Below are 15,949 nucleotides of genomic sequence, written 5' to 3'. Positions count from 1 at the left end.
GCTTGACTTCAGCGTCACATCGAAACTCGTTCAGTCACGCTGCACCCGTAGGGCAGGTATAGGGCAAGACCACAGATTCGTAGTCTCGGCAAAGAGCGAGCGCTCAGACCATCGCGCGGCTTCTTAGGAAACTAAAATTTAACTAAAATTTAATTTGATGACGCTATATTGTAGTTAACGTTCATATTGGAACGCGGCAGGAAATACATATATGGGCCCAGACACCCATATTGGGGCGGCAGGTAGCATAGTGGTTAGAGCGTTGGACTAGTAACCGAAAGGTTGCAATATCGAATCCCCGAGCTGACAAAGTAAAAATCTGTCGTTCCAACCCTGAATAAGGCAGTTAAACCACTGTTCCTAGGCCGTCATTGAAAATAAGAATTTGTTCTTAACTGACTTGCCTAGTTAAATAAAGGTTAAATAAAATGAATTGGAACGCGCGGGCTACTAGCAAGGAACTCCTTAATTGGTCATAGAGCGTAACCACGCTAATTTGCTCACCTACATCCAATCTTCATTAGCTACAAATCAGCCTCAATCTCAATAATCAACCACTAAAAGAAAATAGTATTTAAACGGCATCCTTCTTCACGCTTTTGTACATCTGTCTTACAAACAGTCTGTACGACAAGTGCATGCTGTTTCTTGACTCGACCCATCCTATAGGCACCCTGCGCTAAGTCGGGCCAGCTCAACCCTGGTCCATGACCGGCTACACTCGGAGGTTAGCGCTGCCAGCAGGCTCAGCATAAACCTCGACTCCTCAGGCTTCTTGCACAATGGGAGCAGCCAGCTCAACCTCGGTTCACTTCCGGGAGGTGCCAGCACACCCACGGCCTACGGCTGGAGGATGGCCCTGCCAGCATGCTCAGCACAACCACTTGTTCACGAATGGAAGCTGACCCAGCCTGGAGGCCAGGTACCAACCCCAATCCATGACTGGGAGCTGGCCTCCCCGACCACCGTCCATATCAACCATCATGCCAAACTCTATCAATGCTACCCCTTCCAACGTGTTCYTCAGATGGTGAGAAGCCAAACTTGTGAAATTTGTCACAATCATCTAGGCCCTATTGGTCCCCAAGAACACAAAATGTTTCTTTGACATACCAATAGACCCAATAAAAACCTATACTGAACAAAAGTATAAATGCAACATGCAATCATTAATGATTTTACTGAGTTACAGTTCATATAAGAAAATCTGTCTAAATTGAAATAAAGTAATTAGGCCCCTAATCTTTGGATTTCACATGACTGGGCAGGGGCGCAGTCATGGGTGGGCCTGGGAGGGCATAGGCCCACCCACTTGGAGCCAGGACCAGCCAATCAGAATGAGTTTTTCCCCACAAAAGGGTGACTGGTCTCAGACGATCCCGCAGGTGAGGAAGCCTGTTGTGGAGGTCCTGGGCTGGCGTGGTTACACATGGTCTGCAGTTGTGAGGCCGGTTGGACATACTGCTAAATTCTCTAAAATGACATTGGAGGTGGCTTATGGTAGAGAAAGTAACATTCCTGCAGTTAGCATGCCAATTGCACGCTCCCTCAACTTGACACATCTGTGGCATTGTGATGTGTGACAAAACTGCATATTTTAGTGGCCTTTTATTGTCCCTAGCACAAGGTGTACCTATGTAATGCTGTTTAATCAGCATCTTGATATGCCACACCTGTCAGGTGGATGGATTATCTTGGCAAAGGAGAAATGCTCACTAATGGGAATGTAAACAAATTTGTGCTAAAAATATGAGAGAAATAAGCTTTTTATGCACATGGAAAATGAATGAGATCTTTTATTTCAGCTCGAGTAAGGGGACCAACACTTTACATGTTGCGTTTATATATTTTTTGTTTGTAACACATTAGCTTGAAAATCAAACTGAACAAAATCGTTAAATTATACTGAACAAAAATATAAATGCAACACGGAAAGTTTTGGTCTCTGCAGAGTGATGTCATTCTCCCTAACCCCTCCACTCTGTCCCTGAGCCCATGTCCCAGACAGACAGAACAACAACACCAGCAGAGTTACAGCATCCCTCATTCTGAAACAATACCTCTTCAGAACTAATGTAGTCTACTGGGCTCAGTCCTCTTCTTTATACACACTGCTCTTGGTAACCTGATGCATGAGAAACCAACACATGTTGCAACTCAGTGGAATGTTAAAATATCACCAAGGACAAGTAAAGTCATGGGTAAAAAGTACACAAATACAGGTGCACACCAGTGTACAATACAATAGCCTGTCAAAATGTGACAATTATTCCCTCTTGTGGTTAAATATTACATCTCTCTTCAACTCTGCAAGATTTATCTGCCCTTTATCTGCTCCCCCTAGAATGGGGGATAAGGACAAAAATAATAATAATTGAAACATTATTTTGAAAATACATTTTAAGCTCAACAAGTTTCAATGATTTCACTTTTTTTTAAATCCTTATCGCTCATTTTACTTCTGAGTAGGAAATACCAGCTCTGCTGGTGTTGCTGTTCTGTCTGTCTAGGACATGGGGAGAGTGAAGGGGTTAGGGAGAATGACACCACTCTACAGGGTCACAGTGAACGTGGGAGAGCCGTGATAATGGTGGTCTTGACATCTGGACTGAGCTGAAAGCACAGAGACAAGGTGCACAATATGGGAACCATCCTGGTGGAGCAGAGAGTGGAGCTGAGGTACATGGGAAACAGATTGACAGCTAGTGAGAGCCAAGTGGAGGAACTGAAGAGAGACAATGCAGGTAATGAGGATTTTTATTGTATTAAATAAATCATATGACTTTACATGTATGTCCATTGGCAGGTTAGCGTTTTTTTTTATGAATCTTGTTCTGGAAGCAGCTCTGCAGAGTGGTCACTAGCTGGCACAGCCACAAAGTCATGCAATCTGATTTTAAGCCTAACATTAACCACACTGCTAACCCTAATGTCTAACATTAAATTAATACCAAAAAGTGACATTTTTGTTTATGGATTTTTACAAAATATCCACTTTTGACTTTGCAGCTGGCCCATCTAGCGGAAATGGCTCAGTTCTGCTTCCAGGGCAAGATTCATGCCAATGAACATCAACAAGCAGCCCATTCACTCTAAGGTACAGCAACACTACTCTGGGAGACTTGTTCGATTGCCTGAATTAAATCATTATAATTTCTGAATACATTGTCATGTTATTTCAGCCCTGGAGACCAGATTGAGCGTCAGTGAGAGGCTGGGAGAGGAGCTGAAGAGAGACAATGCAGGTATGCGGATATGATCATAAGCAATCAGTAGGGAATTATTACTATTGATACAATTTAGTAGCAATCAACAATAGCTTGAAGATGACATGCTTGAACATATTTTTTTATTTGATTCTACAACTACAGCACAAGCAGCAGCACTGTCAGCCAGGGAGGCAAGAGTGACAGCCAGGGAGAGCCAGGTAGAGATGCTGAAGATAGACAACGCAGGTAATATGAATATATGGCTTACAAATAAGTTTAGGTAACTGTTTGATGTGTTGTCTTCATGTCAGCAGAACTGTCCGCCTTGAGGAGCCAGGTGGAGGAGCTGAAGAGACAGAATACAGGTAAACAGAAAACTTTCTCAAGTTTGCGCTGATAAAAACTTTAGTGCTAAAATGCGTCAGCCACCACTTTATCATTTATTTTCTAAGTTTAAATTGTTGCCTTTCTTGTCTGCTGACTAAGATATTTCCAAAGGCTGACTAAGATATTTCCAAAGACATCTTGCATTGTTCATTTTTACTTGTTTCTCCATTATCATTATGTATGTGTCCTGTGTACTCAAAGATAGACCAAAGCTGGCCTTCTCTGCTGGTTTGACTAACTCAGGAAAAGTAGGACCTTTCAATACTGAGACCAAACTGATCTACACCAAAGTCTTCACAAACATCGGCAACACCTACAACCCACATACAGGTAGGTACTGCTTACACATCAATACACATGTCCGCGTGGGCCAGCGGGGGCCAGCGAGTCCTAGATCACTAAAACACGCTGCTCCAATGTCCATGAGCTTATTCGACATTGCAGTCGACTGACTGACCTACAAATCACCTTGCATCATAAATAACTAGTCTATTTTATTTGTAGATCAGTCAGTCACAATTTACCCATGATACATTACGGTGTTGACGCTGTCGTATAAGGCCCATGAGAAACTGACAGTGTTGTTGATCTCTCTCTGCTTCCCTCTGATGCAGGTATCTTCACAGCACCAGTGAGAGGAGTCTACTACTTCCGATTCTCTATGGTTTCTTATGAAACCGCATTGCTTGGGGGTCTAAACATGTACAGGAATGGCCAGAGAATATTGCATAATGGTCAGTATTACAATGCTGGGAATGAGTATGTGTGCAATGGAGTGACTCTGCATCTGCAAAAGGGTGATACGGTCCATATGCGCCTTCCCAACGGCTGGGCAGTGTATGACGATGATTCTAACCACAGCACCTTCAGTGGCTTCCTGCTCTTCCCTATGTGAGAATAATCTACTGGTATAAAGCCTCCTATAGGGCTCAATGTTATTTTGACATAGTCATATACATGGATAAACATTCCAATGGACTGCCAAACGTTGGTTGCCCAATAAATAACTGTGAGAAATATAAAGTGTGCGACTTTCTTTATTGTTATTGTTTCAAAATGATTAACAACGCATCTACTGAAAAGCAACATTGAGTTTCTTGAAAATTTGGCGATAATGCAGCAGACTCTCCTAATGCATATCACGGGGGTCCACACAACAGATGGGATATGAATTTAGGCTATAAACTTGACTTCAGACAACTTTTCAGGTTTGAATATGTCTGACAAACGTACATATCTCTTCAAAGAGCCATATTAAAGGCCATGTCCTCGGTATAGGCTACTCATGGTGCCAATAACTGTTCATACACATCCAATCTTTTTCAGCCAACTATCGGAAAACTCTAAATAATAAAACACTAGATCGGGAGGGTGGTAGATTAGAATGGTTCATCTGAAACTCTTGTCACACTTGCAGTAGGCCTACGCATAGTCTTGTGCATAAAGACAACACTCGTTCTATGCGTTATTCTGTGCGTCATTTGGGGAGACTTCCATGACACGCAGCTCGGACAGCGTTGTGGTGAAGCCGCGCTTCCCCAGTCCGTGCGCGCGGGACAGCATGCAGTCCACATACATGGCCCAGTGCTGCGTGAGCTCTAGGAACAGCTCGTTGTGCTTCTGCCTCTGCGACGCCCGCAGGTATGTCATGAAATCCCACAGTGCGCCCCGGCTGTCCGCTAGGCGCAGCCGCCGTGTCTGGATCATCGTGAGGCAAGACGAGTCCCAGCAGCCAGAGTTGATCTCGTCCAGGTTACCGGGAGCCATGAAGCCGCCGAGACCAACACCGAGCCCCACTCCCTCGGCCCCGTCGGTTCCGATCAAAAAGTTGGGCATGGTGTTGGAGGAGACGGTGGAGAGAGTCAGGAGCATACAAAGGCACTGGAGACGACTCCAGCCATGGAGAAAAACCATCATCCGATTTGTGCGATAGGAGAGAGAGCCCTGAGTGGCTAAGAGATGGGAATGCAGAGACAAATAGCTTAAGAGATAGAAGGCTAAAGTAAAATATAGTCTACCGACCTACTGTGACAGATCATATGGCCATCAGACACACATTTAGAAACAGAAAATGTGAGTAGTGAAATCAGAGGTGTGCATAATTGTCTCTCTCTCAAAGAAAAACTAAAATATAGGCTACTTATGTAAGAAATTGTATTAAATACTGGTAACTTGTTTTAACCACTTCTCAGCACAAGCTATACTTGACACAACATGCACCCATCCCCACTACTTTGTCAGACCCACACACACACTCCCCTCCCCCATGAATAGGGCCCTGTGAAAACAAACGCACATGCAGGATGCCTTTGAATGAGACTAGGACAAAGAGCTGTGTGAAAAGCCAATGGAATGTCGACATCAGGCCCGGACAGGACTACCCACGACCCAGATCGACCAATCGGAAGGCCAGACTACAAGATCAACCTACTTTGCTTGTTGCCTATATAATCTGTATGAACTGTTTAGAGGTTCCTCTTCCAACGATTCCATACGAGTCAGACAGAAGGAACCGTGCTGCACGATTTACTAAGATATCTTTACATGTGAATAAACGGCCTTATTATATAATTATCCACCTCGTCCTATGTCTCCACTTGATCTCCTGTCTCCAGTAAACGTTTTACTAACACTTACTTGTTATGTTCCTATCAGCTGTTGCAGTTTTTAAAACCAGCACTCAACGCGAGTGCGTATCCAGTGTGGTTCACTGTGTGGACGTATTGACTGACTCACATGGCCACTTGATGGCGGAGCTCTTTATAGCCAAACACCGCGCGCACCTCATACCCTGTCATAGCCTACACGCAAGGAGCGCACGAGCTGACAGTTGACCAAGGATAGCCTATGAACAAACATGATGTCTGACTGATTGACCAACTGACTGACTGATTGAATGGATTAATTAATTAATTTAGGGTAGAGTATGCTGTAACATTAGAAACAAATAGGGCCTAACCTAAAATGACTTAACTTTTCAAAAAGACTACTAGTATAGGCTATCAAAGGGATGTAACCAAATTATTGTTCAAAACACTGTGATTTCTTTGTAGACTATGACTACAGGTAAAATCCCAAAACATAGCCTAATATTTTGTGTGCATAGTTTAGCTGGGGAGGAGAGGGAGGCGGGACTAYCTACCTTGACTGACGCTGACATCATCGAATCACCGCCCCGTTTGCTGTTTCCTGTTCCACCGCCAAACAACCTATAACAACACATGTGAACGGCTAATCTGACGTCTTCAGGCAAAAATGCCACAAACGTTCTACTGTAACTTCTAAATATTTACTCAAAATGGTTTGGATCAGTAGGATMTGTTACCGGAAGGTTAGTAAACCACTGTTACATTGTAGTTCGCTAACAAGCTAAGTTAGCTATACCAAATATATTTATAATTATAACTAACCCCTCCTGTTTGTGGCTCTACTATCTAGGTAGCCATGCTAGCTAGCTTAGTTTGCTAGTAGTAGGTGGTCTTCTGTTGCCCTTCACGGTCAGTTTCGTAGACAGGACTAGCTAGTTGGTTGTGCTGTTCTMTCAGTTTTACATGGTCGTTTCTACAATGAACTTGCTAGCTATGTAAATTGAAATAGTTTCACTGTGTAGCCTAACGTTACTGTCCACGTCATTGTAGAAGACAGTACAATATATTGATTGTTGTAGATACTTCAGTTGTCTGACGCAAAGTGTGAAATGATGTCATCACTACTCTGTTTCCTCCAGTACGGTAACTTCGTGGACAACCTGCGTTTGTATGTGCGAGGGGGCAGTGGGGGGATGGGGCTGCCCCGTCTGGGGGGTCAGGGGGGGAAAGGGGGAGACGTGTGGGTGGTGGCTCAGAAGGAGATGACTCTGAAGAGGGTCAAGGATAAGTCCCCCCAGAAACGCTTCATCGCTGGAGTAGGAACCAACAGCAGGTATGTCTGGACCACAACTCACTGGGTGGACGGTGAGCTCACCGGTCAATCACTTACATATGTAGGCGGCACACACATTGGATAATGCACAAAAGCATTGTACAACAATTATGGCCAATATCTTTTTTGGAAGCATCATGACGTGAACTACCAGCAATCTAATCTGTGTGTGTGTAGTGTCCGTGCTCTGAGGGGGCAGAAAGGAGAGGACCAAGAAGTCATGGCTCCTCCTGGCATTACTGTCACCAACGATGATGGAAAGGTCCTCGGTAAGTCTTTACACATGATACACCTCCTTCACTGACACAAGGCACTGTACTGGTTGAAGATGATGTTGATGTCTGCACTCAGGATGAGAGTGTTGGTTGTAAATTTAACTGACCATAGTTCATCAATCCCCTCCATAGGTAAGCTGAACACTGAGGGGGATCGTGTGCTGGTGGCCAGAGGGGGTCAAGGAGGATCCTACCACTCAGAGTTCCTGCCCAGTAAGGGCCAGACCAGACAGATACGACTGGACCTCAAACTCATCGCTGACCTCGGCCTGGTGGGGTGAGACAGGACGAACACACACACACACACACACACACACACACACACACACACACACGCAAAATCATACAGGAACACATTGACTACATGATTTCCCCCTCCATCATTACCAGGTTCCCCAATGCAGGAAAGTCCTCTCTACTGACCGCCCTGTCTCACGCCAAACCCCAGATTGCCAGCTATGCCTGTGAGTATTGAGAACACATGTACACACYCATCCCMCTGAAGTGAATGTTCCATATATTACCCAGTTTTTTGTAAAATGTTTGAATGGAGGATGACACCATGATGTTTGAGTTATTTATGAACGGTAAATGTTTGTGTTGTCGTTCTGCAGTCACCACTTTGAGACCGGAGATTGGCAAGGTCATGTATGAAGACCATAAACAGGTAAGAGAAGCAGATGAGGTCACTTTCTCCCTTTTGTGCAACTCAGTCGTTTCCTTCACCTGATTGGTTCATTCTCAAGATTGTCTTTCTTCTGGTTTTTACATACTCGGTGTTCTCTCCTCTGATTGGTCCATTCTGTGTTCTGTCCTCTGATTGGTCCATTCTGTGTTCTCTTCTCGGATTGGTGTAGATCTCAGTGGCAGACCTCCCAGGGCTGATAGAGGGGGCCCACATGAATAGAGGCATGGGCCACCAGTTCCTCAAACACGTGGAGAGGACCAGACAGCTGCTCTTTGTGGTTCGACCTAAACACAAACACAATTTATGGTCAAAGTCTCAAGGAGATTTGTGGTGAGAAAGCCTCTAGCTGTAATACTGATGAAGTCTCTCTTCTCTCTCTGGTCATAGGTGGACGTTTGTGGTTTCCAGCTGGCAAGCAAAACGCCATTTAGGTCTGCTTTTGAGGCTGTTCAACTTTTAATTAAAGTGAGGCTAGCAGGACACATCTACACAGAAACCACCCACTCCCTCCCTCCAAGCACCAGTATCACAATATGTTCTCTCTCTCTCCTTGTCCTACTCGCTGCCGCCCGTCCCCTCCTCTCTCGACCCCTCGTATAGGAGTTGGAGCTGTATAAGGAGGATCTCCCGTGTAAGCCTGCTGTGTTGGTGGTCAATAAGATGGACCTGCCTGATGCAGAGGACAAACTCACAGAGCTGCAGGAGCAACTCCTAAACCCACACGGTAATCTAATGATATACATAGATTATAAACTTAGGTAATTAAGGTGTACGATCTGTGACATTAGACTACTCATAGTGCCCCCCTGGTGTGCTTCTCCTTTTCAGAGTTCTCCCACCTGTTACCCGACGATATGCTTCCTAAGAACAACATGGTCTTCAGACACGTGGTTCCTATCTCAGCTGCCACCGGTTTTGGCATCGCACACCTCAAGACCTGTATCCGCCAATCACTTGACAAGGATGCCTCTTATGGCAATGCGGATCCCTGCACCGTGATAGGCTACAGGCGCTGAGAGGGGCGGTCCCAGCAAAGAACACATTCACATGGGGCCCCACCGCCTCAGCTTGAGCTGAACTGTGGAACATTCAGGGTTAGTATGTTCTGCAGTTTTGAAAAAGGGTTTGAACTTGATTCATGTTCACTCAGCCTGGAACGTTTTCAATATTGTGGAAGTCAGGGTGATGTTCCTACCTATCATACCCTAGGTAGGATGACTCCTCGACATTCATCCTGGCTCTGCCACCCTGTTTGAGACTATCTATGGAAAACACTGACGATGATTGCACCCACAGTCATAACCCAGGCAAGGGTGTTGTCGTCCTGCCTTCCCCTTATGACCACACTATGGACAGAGTTACAGAGGTCGAGAAAGAGGGCTGACAAAAAGGGGGGGAGTATGTTTGTGTTTTTCTGCTGGATGTTGTCTCTGACTGTTTGTTTGATGTAATATGTTGCTTTCCACCATGTAGTAATAAACATGTTAATTAATGCTTCCTCCTTTAGCAATAACCTTTTCCTTAAGGGAAACTAACATACATACACAGAAAATAAAGATGTAATATAATTTAATAATTAATAATTAATAATTTAATAATATATTAAATATATTACAATACTGAATGATATTGTAAGAAAAAAAACAAATTGGGCATTGTTTTGCATTGTCAGTCTATGTACAGCATACAGTAAAGAAAAGTGCAGTAATTATACAGTGGGGTCTTAATGATTGACACCCTCCATAAAGATGAGCAATAATGATTGTATGAAATAATTCAAATACTGAGCTATATTGTATTTTTTTTAAAGGGGGAAAACGATTGATTTATGCTAATACAGTTGCTCAGTGAACGATTCCAACAAGTAATACTTATTTTTCTCAAAAGGAATGTCAAAATTGACCCCCTAAGATTCTTAGAAATAAAGTCAGTCAAAAGTTTATTTGGTCCCATATTTCTAGCATGTGTTATTTTTGTATCCAACAAGTTTTTAGAGTCACAAGCTTGGTGTAGTCATTGTGTGCTAGGAATATGGGACCAAATATGAAACTTTTGATTACTTTATAAGAACCCTTTGGCGTTTCAATCATTTTGACCCCCACCTTTTTGAGGGGGATCTTTCTCTGAGCAAAAGTATTATTATCAAATAATATAATTTCCCAATTCTTTTGTTACATACAATTAGTTCAGTATTTTAATTATTTATTTTACAGTCATTATTGCTCATCTTTATGCAGGGTGTCAATCATTTGGAACCCACTGTATATAGATTTTGTAGCGGTACATAATGAAAGTTAAGGTCGCAGTAGGAGCATACTGAGCAGGATGGGACTGCATGGTGCATTCAGAGGCCTGATATAACCTACTTCTCAGTAGACTGCATGGTGCATTCAGAGGCCTGATATAACCTACTTCTCAGTAGACTGCATGGTGCATTCAGAGGCCTGATATAACCTACTTCTCAGTAGACTGCATGGTGTATTCAGAGGCCTGATATAACCTACTTCTCAGTAGACTGCATGGTGCATTCAGAGGCCTGATATAACCTACTTCTCAGTAGACTGCATGGTGCATTCAGAGGCCTGATATACCTACTTCTCAGTAGACTGCATGGTGCATTCAGAGGCCTGATATAACCTACTTCTCCACAGGCTACGGCTGGGTGGTTGGTGCTTGGTTGTATTGATACATTCAAGATCCTGTCCATACTTTGTGTGCGTTTGGACGTTTCTCTGTGGGTCCGGTTGGGTTACGTCAGTCAAGCCACTAATACAGATAACACACATCAGACAAGTTACATCTTGTTACCTGGACAGGTTCCACCTGCCACCATCCTAACGTCTAATATACCTCAATCCTATGACCTGCAGGTAAATTATCATAGATGTCAGAATTAAGACAGTATGATATTTAAAATATTGCTTGASAAGTATGATCCTTTATTTTCATATTACCACGGCCTAGGGAATCCCTTGGTCAAAACTCAAGTTACTAAGCACCAGCCAATCATATCGTAATTGAAATAAGACAAGAGTGATGAGAGCTTTAGTCAACATGCGTTCACCTGCACAGATCTCTATAGCATAATGCACCCCATGTTGCCATAGCTGCGTCCCATCCTCATACCATAGAAGACACGTACAGATCTTCACATGCCAGAGCGGTCCGAGACTAGTGTGTGCTTTAAAAACTAAAATGGCCGCATCATATCTCCATTCCGCTCAACGCACAGAAGAACAATAATGCAGTTGGTCTGTCTGAATAACGGCTGTACACAACACTGAGAAGTGAACATATAAAGGAACTTAAGAGTAAAAAAAAATACTTGAGACTTGTCATACAGTAGCAATATTAATGTGATATTGTGGTGATCTTAATATCTATGCAGTCATAGTGCATACAGTAGAAAATCAAAACGATCAGTGCCCACATTTTAAACTTAAGCATACGCAGTTAACATACAGCAGGCTTAACTGATATGGACAGTACAGTAACTACAGGATGGGGGTTGTGACTTCTGTACAAATATGTTTCCCTTTAGCCACAGATCTAAGATCAGCTTTCCACTCCCCAATTCACAACATTTACCATCAGGGGGGTAAGATACAAAACTGACCTTGGATCAGTGACTAGGGACACTTTATCCTACTCTGAGTAGGTAAGAACCTGAACCTGAATCTTAAGCCACATTTAAACCACTAGATTCCTCGGGCCATTCATGAAAATGTTTGAGACYTGGTTGATTATGTTGAAAACCTGTTCACTACTGGAATGGGGTTTGTGGTATGAAATTCCAAGAARATAACAGCAATTGGCAATCAAGGAAAAAGTATTTCAATGACATGCTTATTTCGTATTACAGCCTCACAGACAGATTACTAGAGAACAGCGATAKTGTGCTAGCTAGTAGATCCATTGTCATTCTGTTGGTCYTATAAATCTCAAACAGCAAGCACTGTACAGGACACTTCATCATTTACAGACAGCAGGGCAAACTTACAGTAGGAAACAAAACAAAAGCAAAAATGCACATTTTARTAATTTTATCCAAAYAAATCCCAAATCCAAATTCATCTGACACAATGTTCAGTTTCCACATTGTTATTCCCACATCGTCCAGTTGGATCTCAGTGGYGTTGTCGGTTCCAGTTGTATCTATCTGTTATGTCTGGTCTCACACTGTGTACCAGGGGCGGACTGGGACCAGAAATCGGCTCTGGCATTTTAAACACAACGGCCCATTTCTTTCCTCGAGGCCCCCATTATTAGCAAGATAATTATCATTTCCCCCCCCAAAAAACAAGTAAGACAGGCCCACTGTGTAAAAAATGGACCAGGCCATCTTGCATTTGCCCAAAATGCCAGATGGCCAGTCTGTCCCTGCTGTACACACAGACCGTAGTGTGGRATGATTATAGTCACAGGACATTTCTCCAACTTCTCTAAACCACCATGGCCAAATGAACATGTATATCACATCTAAAACTACAAAAAAACACTTGTTCTCTCCCCTCTGTAGCGAGGAAGGGCTCATGGGACTATCTTAGTTCAAATCATATTCACCATTATCAATATCCAAATGGATAAAATGCTCAGTAATGTTATAAATCAATGACATTCTTAAGTTTACTGTCTTAATTATGACGGGCTGTGACTGAGTGTGCATTACTCAGAGAAAAGGATGACACAAAGAGGAAATATAGAACACTGTTTGTACATTCTGCTGTGGAAGAAAAAGAAAGCTGGAGTGTTCACACAGCCACACGGGAGAGAAGAGAGTTCAGTCAGAAATGAAAAGRGAGAAACAGACAGAAAAAACAAGTACGGGGTCTCTACAAAGACCTACGGAGACCCTGTCTGTCTATAACACGAACCACCGCAGGAGGAGTAGAGAAGAGGGGGAGCAGCCCTTCATCATTCACCTCTCAGTAAGTAAAAAAGAAAAGCACACATTACTCKGCCTTTAAGCTGTACATATTTACAACGATAACTARATCCYTCAGGAAAACCTGACACGGCGAAAGAAAGAGAACAGGGAGTGGCTAGGGTCTAGGGTCCATGTCAGGGGCAGTTGGCTAGTATAATGTGTGATACAGTTCATAATGAGTCGCTGATCACAGAGATAGAAGAAGCCTATAATGTAAAGAAAGCTTAAAGGCCTACAGTACGTATGACATCACCATCCCCCGCATGCTGTCCGTCCCAGACTTCTTCTTCTTTATGACACTAGGAAGAGTTGATTAACAGGGGGTTCTCATGCATACAGTGTTGGAGTTTTCTACAGTAATTAAACAGCGTGCTTCAAAATGGTAAAGAAATCTGCCGATATGATAGCTGTCCKCCCCCMTCAACAGAGAGGAGCACCAATCAGAGGAGAGAGTTTACATGGGGGCAGGGCTAGAGAGGGGTTGGGGGGAGGTGAGTAAGGTAAGGTGGGACAGTTTGAGGGAGGAGCTAGAAGAGTGTGGTGGAAGCTGGGGGGATGTTGGGGTGTTGGGAGTGGGGGAGACATCCCCAACGAGGCCTCTCCTCTCTGTCTGCACCGTTACCATCACAACAGCTTTGCTTTTTCCTCACCAATGAGTGAAGGGCTGATCTCTGGCGGATCTCCAACTAATCTGAAAGGGATCTTGTCTTGCCTCGTTCTGTCTTGGCTTGTCAGTGTAGGAATGACAGATGGCCCCTGTAGCGTCCCCTACTGAGCAGGTCAGSTCTGACGGACCTCGCACACACTCTCACACATTCTCACACACTCTCACACCCTCCTCTTCATCTTCCTCCGCTTCTMTTTTCCGCTCATACCAGTTGCTCACTTTTTTCGTCATTTTGTTTTGCCTTGTATTTTTTAATTCATAGAAAAGTGGACGAAAATGTAGTTCTTAAGTAGTTTTGCAGAGTAGATAACAGGAGTGTTATATTGAAGTCTCCCACAGCTGCAGGAAGAGAAACGAGATGAAGAGACAAAGACTATAATTAGATAATGGCTTCAGTACCTTAACTGCAGTTAACCCCACAATGCAATAGGGGTATTTATAGTACACACGTCATGAACTACTACTGTATTTACCTACTTTCTAGGATGTTATGTACAGTATATGTTACGTATGAGATGTTATGTACAGTATTATCTGGCTGGTGCAGGACCAGAAGGTGTAGTGGAGATGGTGTCATGGTGGGTAAATGTGAACCGACCAGGCCGGTGAGCACAGAGACACTCAGTAGGGGACTCAGACATGTGTGTAGCACAATGATGACATCAGAGCAAACCCAACACTGAACATGCAGAGATAAAGAGAGAGAAGATGGCAAGAGCAACGGAGGAAAAAGGAAATAGACTAGTAATAGAGATTATTTCTAATGACTTCCTTTTTGGTGTCATTACAAATAAAGCAAGACAATTATGTTACTCAATACTCAACAAAATGTAAAACTGTGAAAGTCTCAGCAGCTATTGATACATCCAACCATCCTAAATCCTAGAAGGAACCATCGTAAGCTAAAAGCAATGATCATGGGAGTCCAAAGACACAAGAGGACCAAGAGCTGTCACCAAAGCTCTGACATCATCACCAGAACTACCAATCATCTGCTCTTTATCTGTGATAAAGGGAACTGACCCCCATTTGGGAACCACTGGTATAACCCTTCCCTACCTCCCCTGCCAAATTGAACCCAAATACACGGACCCAGCCAAAGGGGAGTTAAAAGAGGGGGGTGGGGTTGTTGAGGAATAGGAGATGACCTGAGGTAATACCTAAGGTAGGGTCCTTCAGTGTTTTTATTCACATCTTCTACCCACTTAGTTACATCATAATGCTCTGTTTGGAAGCGAGGGGTTAAATACCTGCAGGAGTGGGATTGATAGACACACCGAGAAGGGAGGAGGAAAGTAGAAGAGGAAACAGGAGGAAAAAGAGGATGAGAGGGAGGAGAGGTGGAGATGAGGAAGAGGGAGAAAGAGAACGAGGGAGGAAGAGGAGATATTAGGAGAGCAGAGCAGACCAAAGACATTCTGAACACACACCAACAAGATGCAAGTGAGAGGAAGACAAGATGGGACTGTGAAGAACTTGACTAGATGAATGTGTGTTTTAGTAAGATGGTCATTTGCATTTTGGCCAGATGTCACAAATCGTCCAAGCAGTTAAATTCTCCTCATGCACTCCCATGCATTCAAACAAGAACAGTTGCTCTGCAAATGACCTCAGGGGCCAAGACCAGGAAACAACAAAACAAACAACAACAGGCTGGGAGATCAACAAGGCTGAAAGGTCAACAAGGCGTTAATTGTGTCATTCACGTGAGTGGCCATGCTAGAAAGAACAGAAGTAGGGTTTCACAAATGTCATCTTTATAAGCAATAGCCCTGACCTAACACTTAACCTTTACATTTACCCTCACCATAACACTAACCCCTAGATAAAAACAAATAGCATTTGTCAGTTCAAGCAATGCTATAGTGACTGCAA

The 15,949-nt window shown here is 43.5% G+C and overlaps 3 protein-coding genes and 1 long non-coding RNA gene across 8 annotated transcripts in view; 2 read left to right on the top strand and 2 right to left on the bottom strand.

Moving 5' to 3' along the window:
* The first annotated feature begins 2,602 nt into the window (after positions 1 to 2,602).
* Positions 2,603 to 3,467, top strand: LOC139027858 (uncharacterized). Its single transcript, XR_011479994.1, has 3 exons — positions 2,603 to 2,744; positions 3,183 to 3,245; positions 3,372 to 3,467. It is a non-coding gene; the product is annotated as an uncharacterized lncRNA (long non-coding RNA).
* Positions 3,468 to 4,617: 1,150 nt separating this feature from the next.
* Positions 4,618 to 5,676, bottom strand: LOC139027857 (protein FAM237B-like). Its single transcript, XM_070443849.1, has one exon. The coding sequence runs from the start codon at positions 5,511 to 5,513 to the stop codon at positions 5,055 to 5,057; it is 459 nt and encodes a 152-aa protein (XP_070299950.1). The 5' UTR covers positions 5,514 to 5,676; the 3' UTR covers positions 4,618 to 5,054.
* Positions 5,677 to 6,786: 1,110 nt separating this feature from the next.
* On the top strand, positions 6,787 to 9,977 carry gtpbp10 (GTP-binding protein 10 (putative)). Its single transcript, XM_023988602.2, is given in 11 exon segments — positions 6,787 to 6,927; positions 7,324 to 7,517; positions 7,695 to 7,786; positions 7,925 to 8,069; positions 8,183 to 8,256; positions 8,407 to 8,459; positions 8,650 to 8,757; positions 8,868 to 8,945; positions 9,081 to 9,204; positions 9,309 to 9,451; positions 9,454 to 9,977. Coding segments are annotated over 11 exon segments (1,143 nt in total). The 5' UTR covers positions 6,787 to 6,894; the 3' UTR covers positions 9,553 to 9,977.
* Positions 9,978 to 11,396: 1,419 nt separating this feature from the next.
* LOC111964809 (disintegrin and metalloproteinase domain-containing protein 22-like) overlaps positions 11,397 to 15,949 on the bottom strand; it is a 12,882-nt gene continuing 8,329 nt past the window's right edge. For 3 of the 5 annotated variants that reach the window (XM_070443847.1, XM_070443846.1, XM_070443848.1), the window contains one exon: positions 14,617 to 15,324. In XM_070443847.1, coding sequence (XP_070299948.1) covers positions 15,063 to 15,324 — 262 coding nt within the window. In that variant the 3' untranslated portion in view covers positions 14,617 to 15,062. Of the gene's footprint in view, positions 14,414 to 14,616; positions 15,325 to 15,949 lie in introns of those variants that run through there. The other 2 variants (XM_023988604.2, XM_023988605.2) reach the window with 1 other exon arrangement.

This window comes from Salvelinus sp. IW2-2015, linkage group LG6.1 (genome assembly GCF_002910315.2).
Source record: "Salvelinus sp. IW2-2015 linkage group LG6.1, ASM291031v2, whole genome shotgun sequence".
In the NCBI taxonomy this organism is placed as follows: domain Eukaryota; kingdom Metazoa; phylum Chordata; class Actinopteri; order Salmoniformes; family Salmonidae; genus Salvelinus; species Salvelinus sp. IW2-2015.
The sequence above is the reverse complement of the archived record's forward strand: the minus strand, read 5'-3'. Positions and strand labels throughout refer to the sequence as shown.

Bases quoted from the DNA above. Each gene is read 5' to 3' on its own strand.
- LOC139027857 (XM_070443849.1), bottom strand. From the start codon at position 5,513: ATGATGGTTTTTCTCCATGGCTGGAGTCGTCTCCAGTGCCTTTGTATG.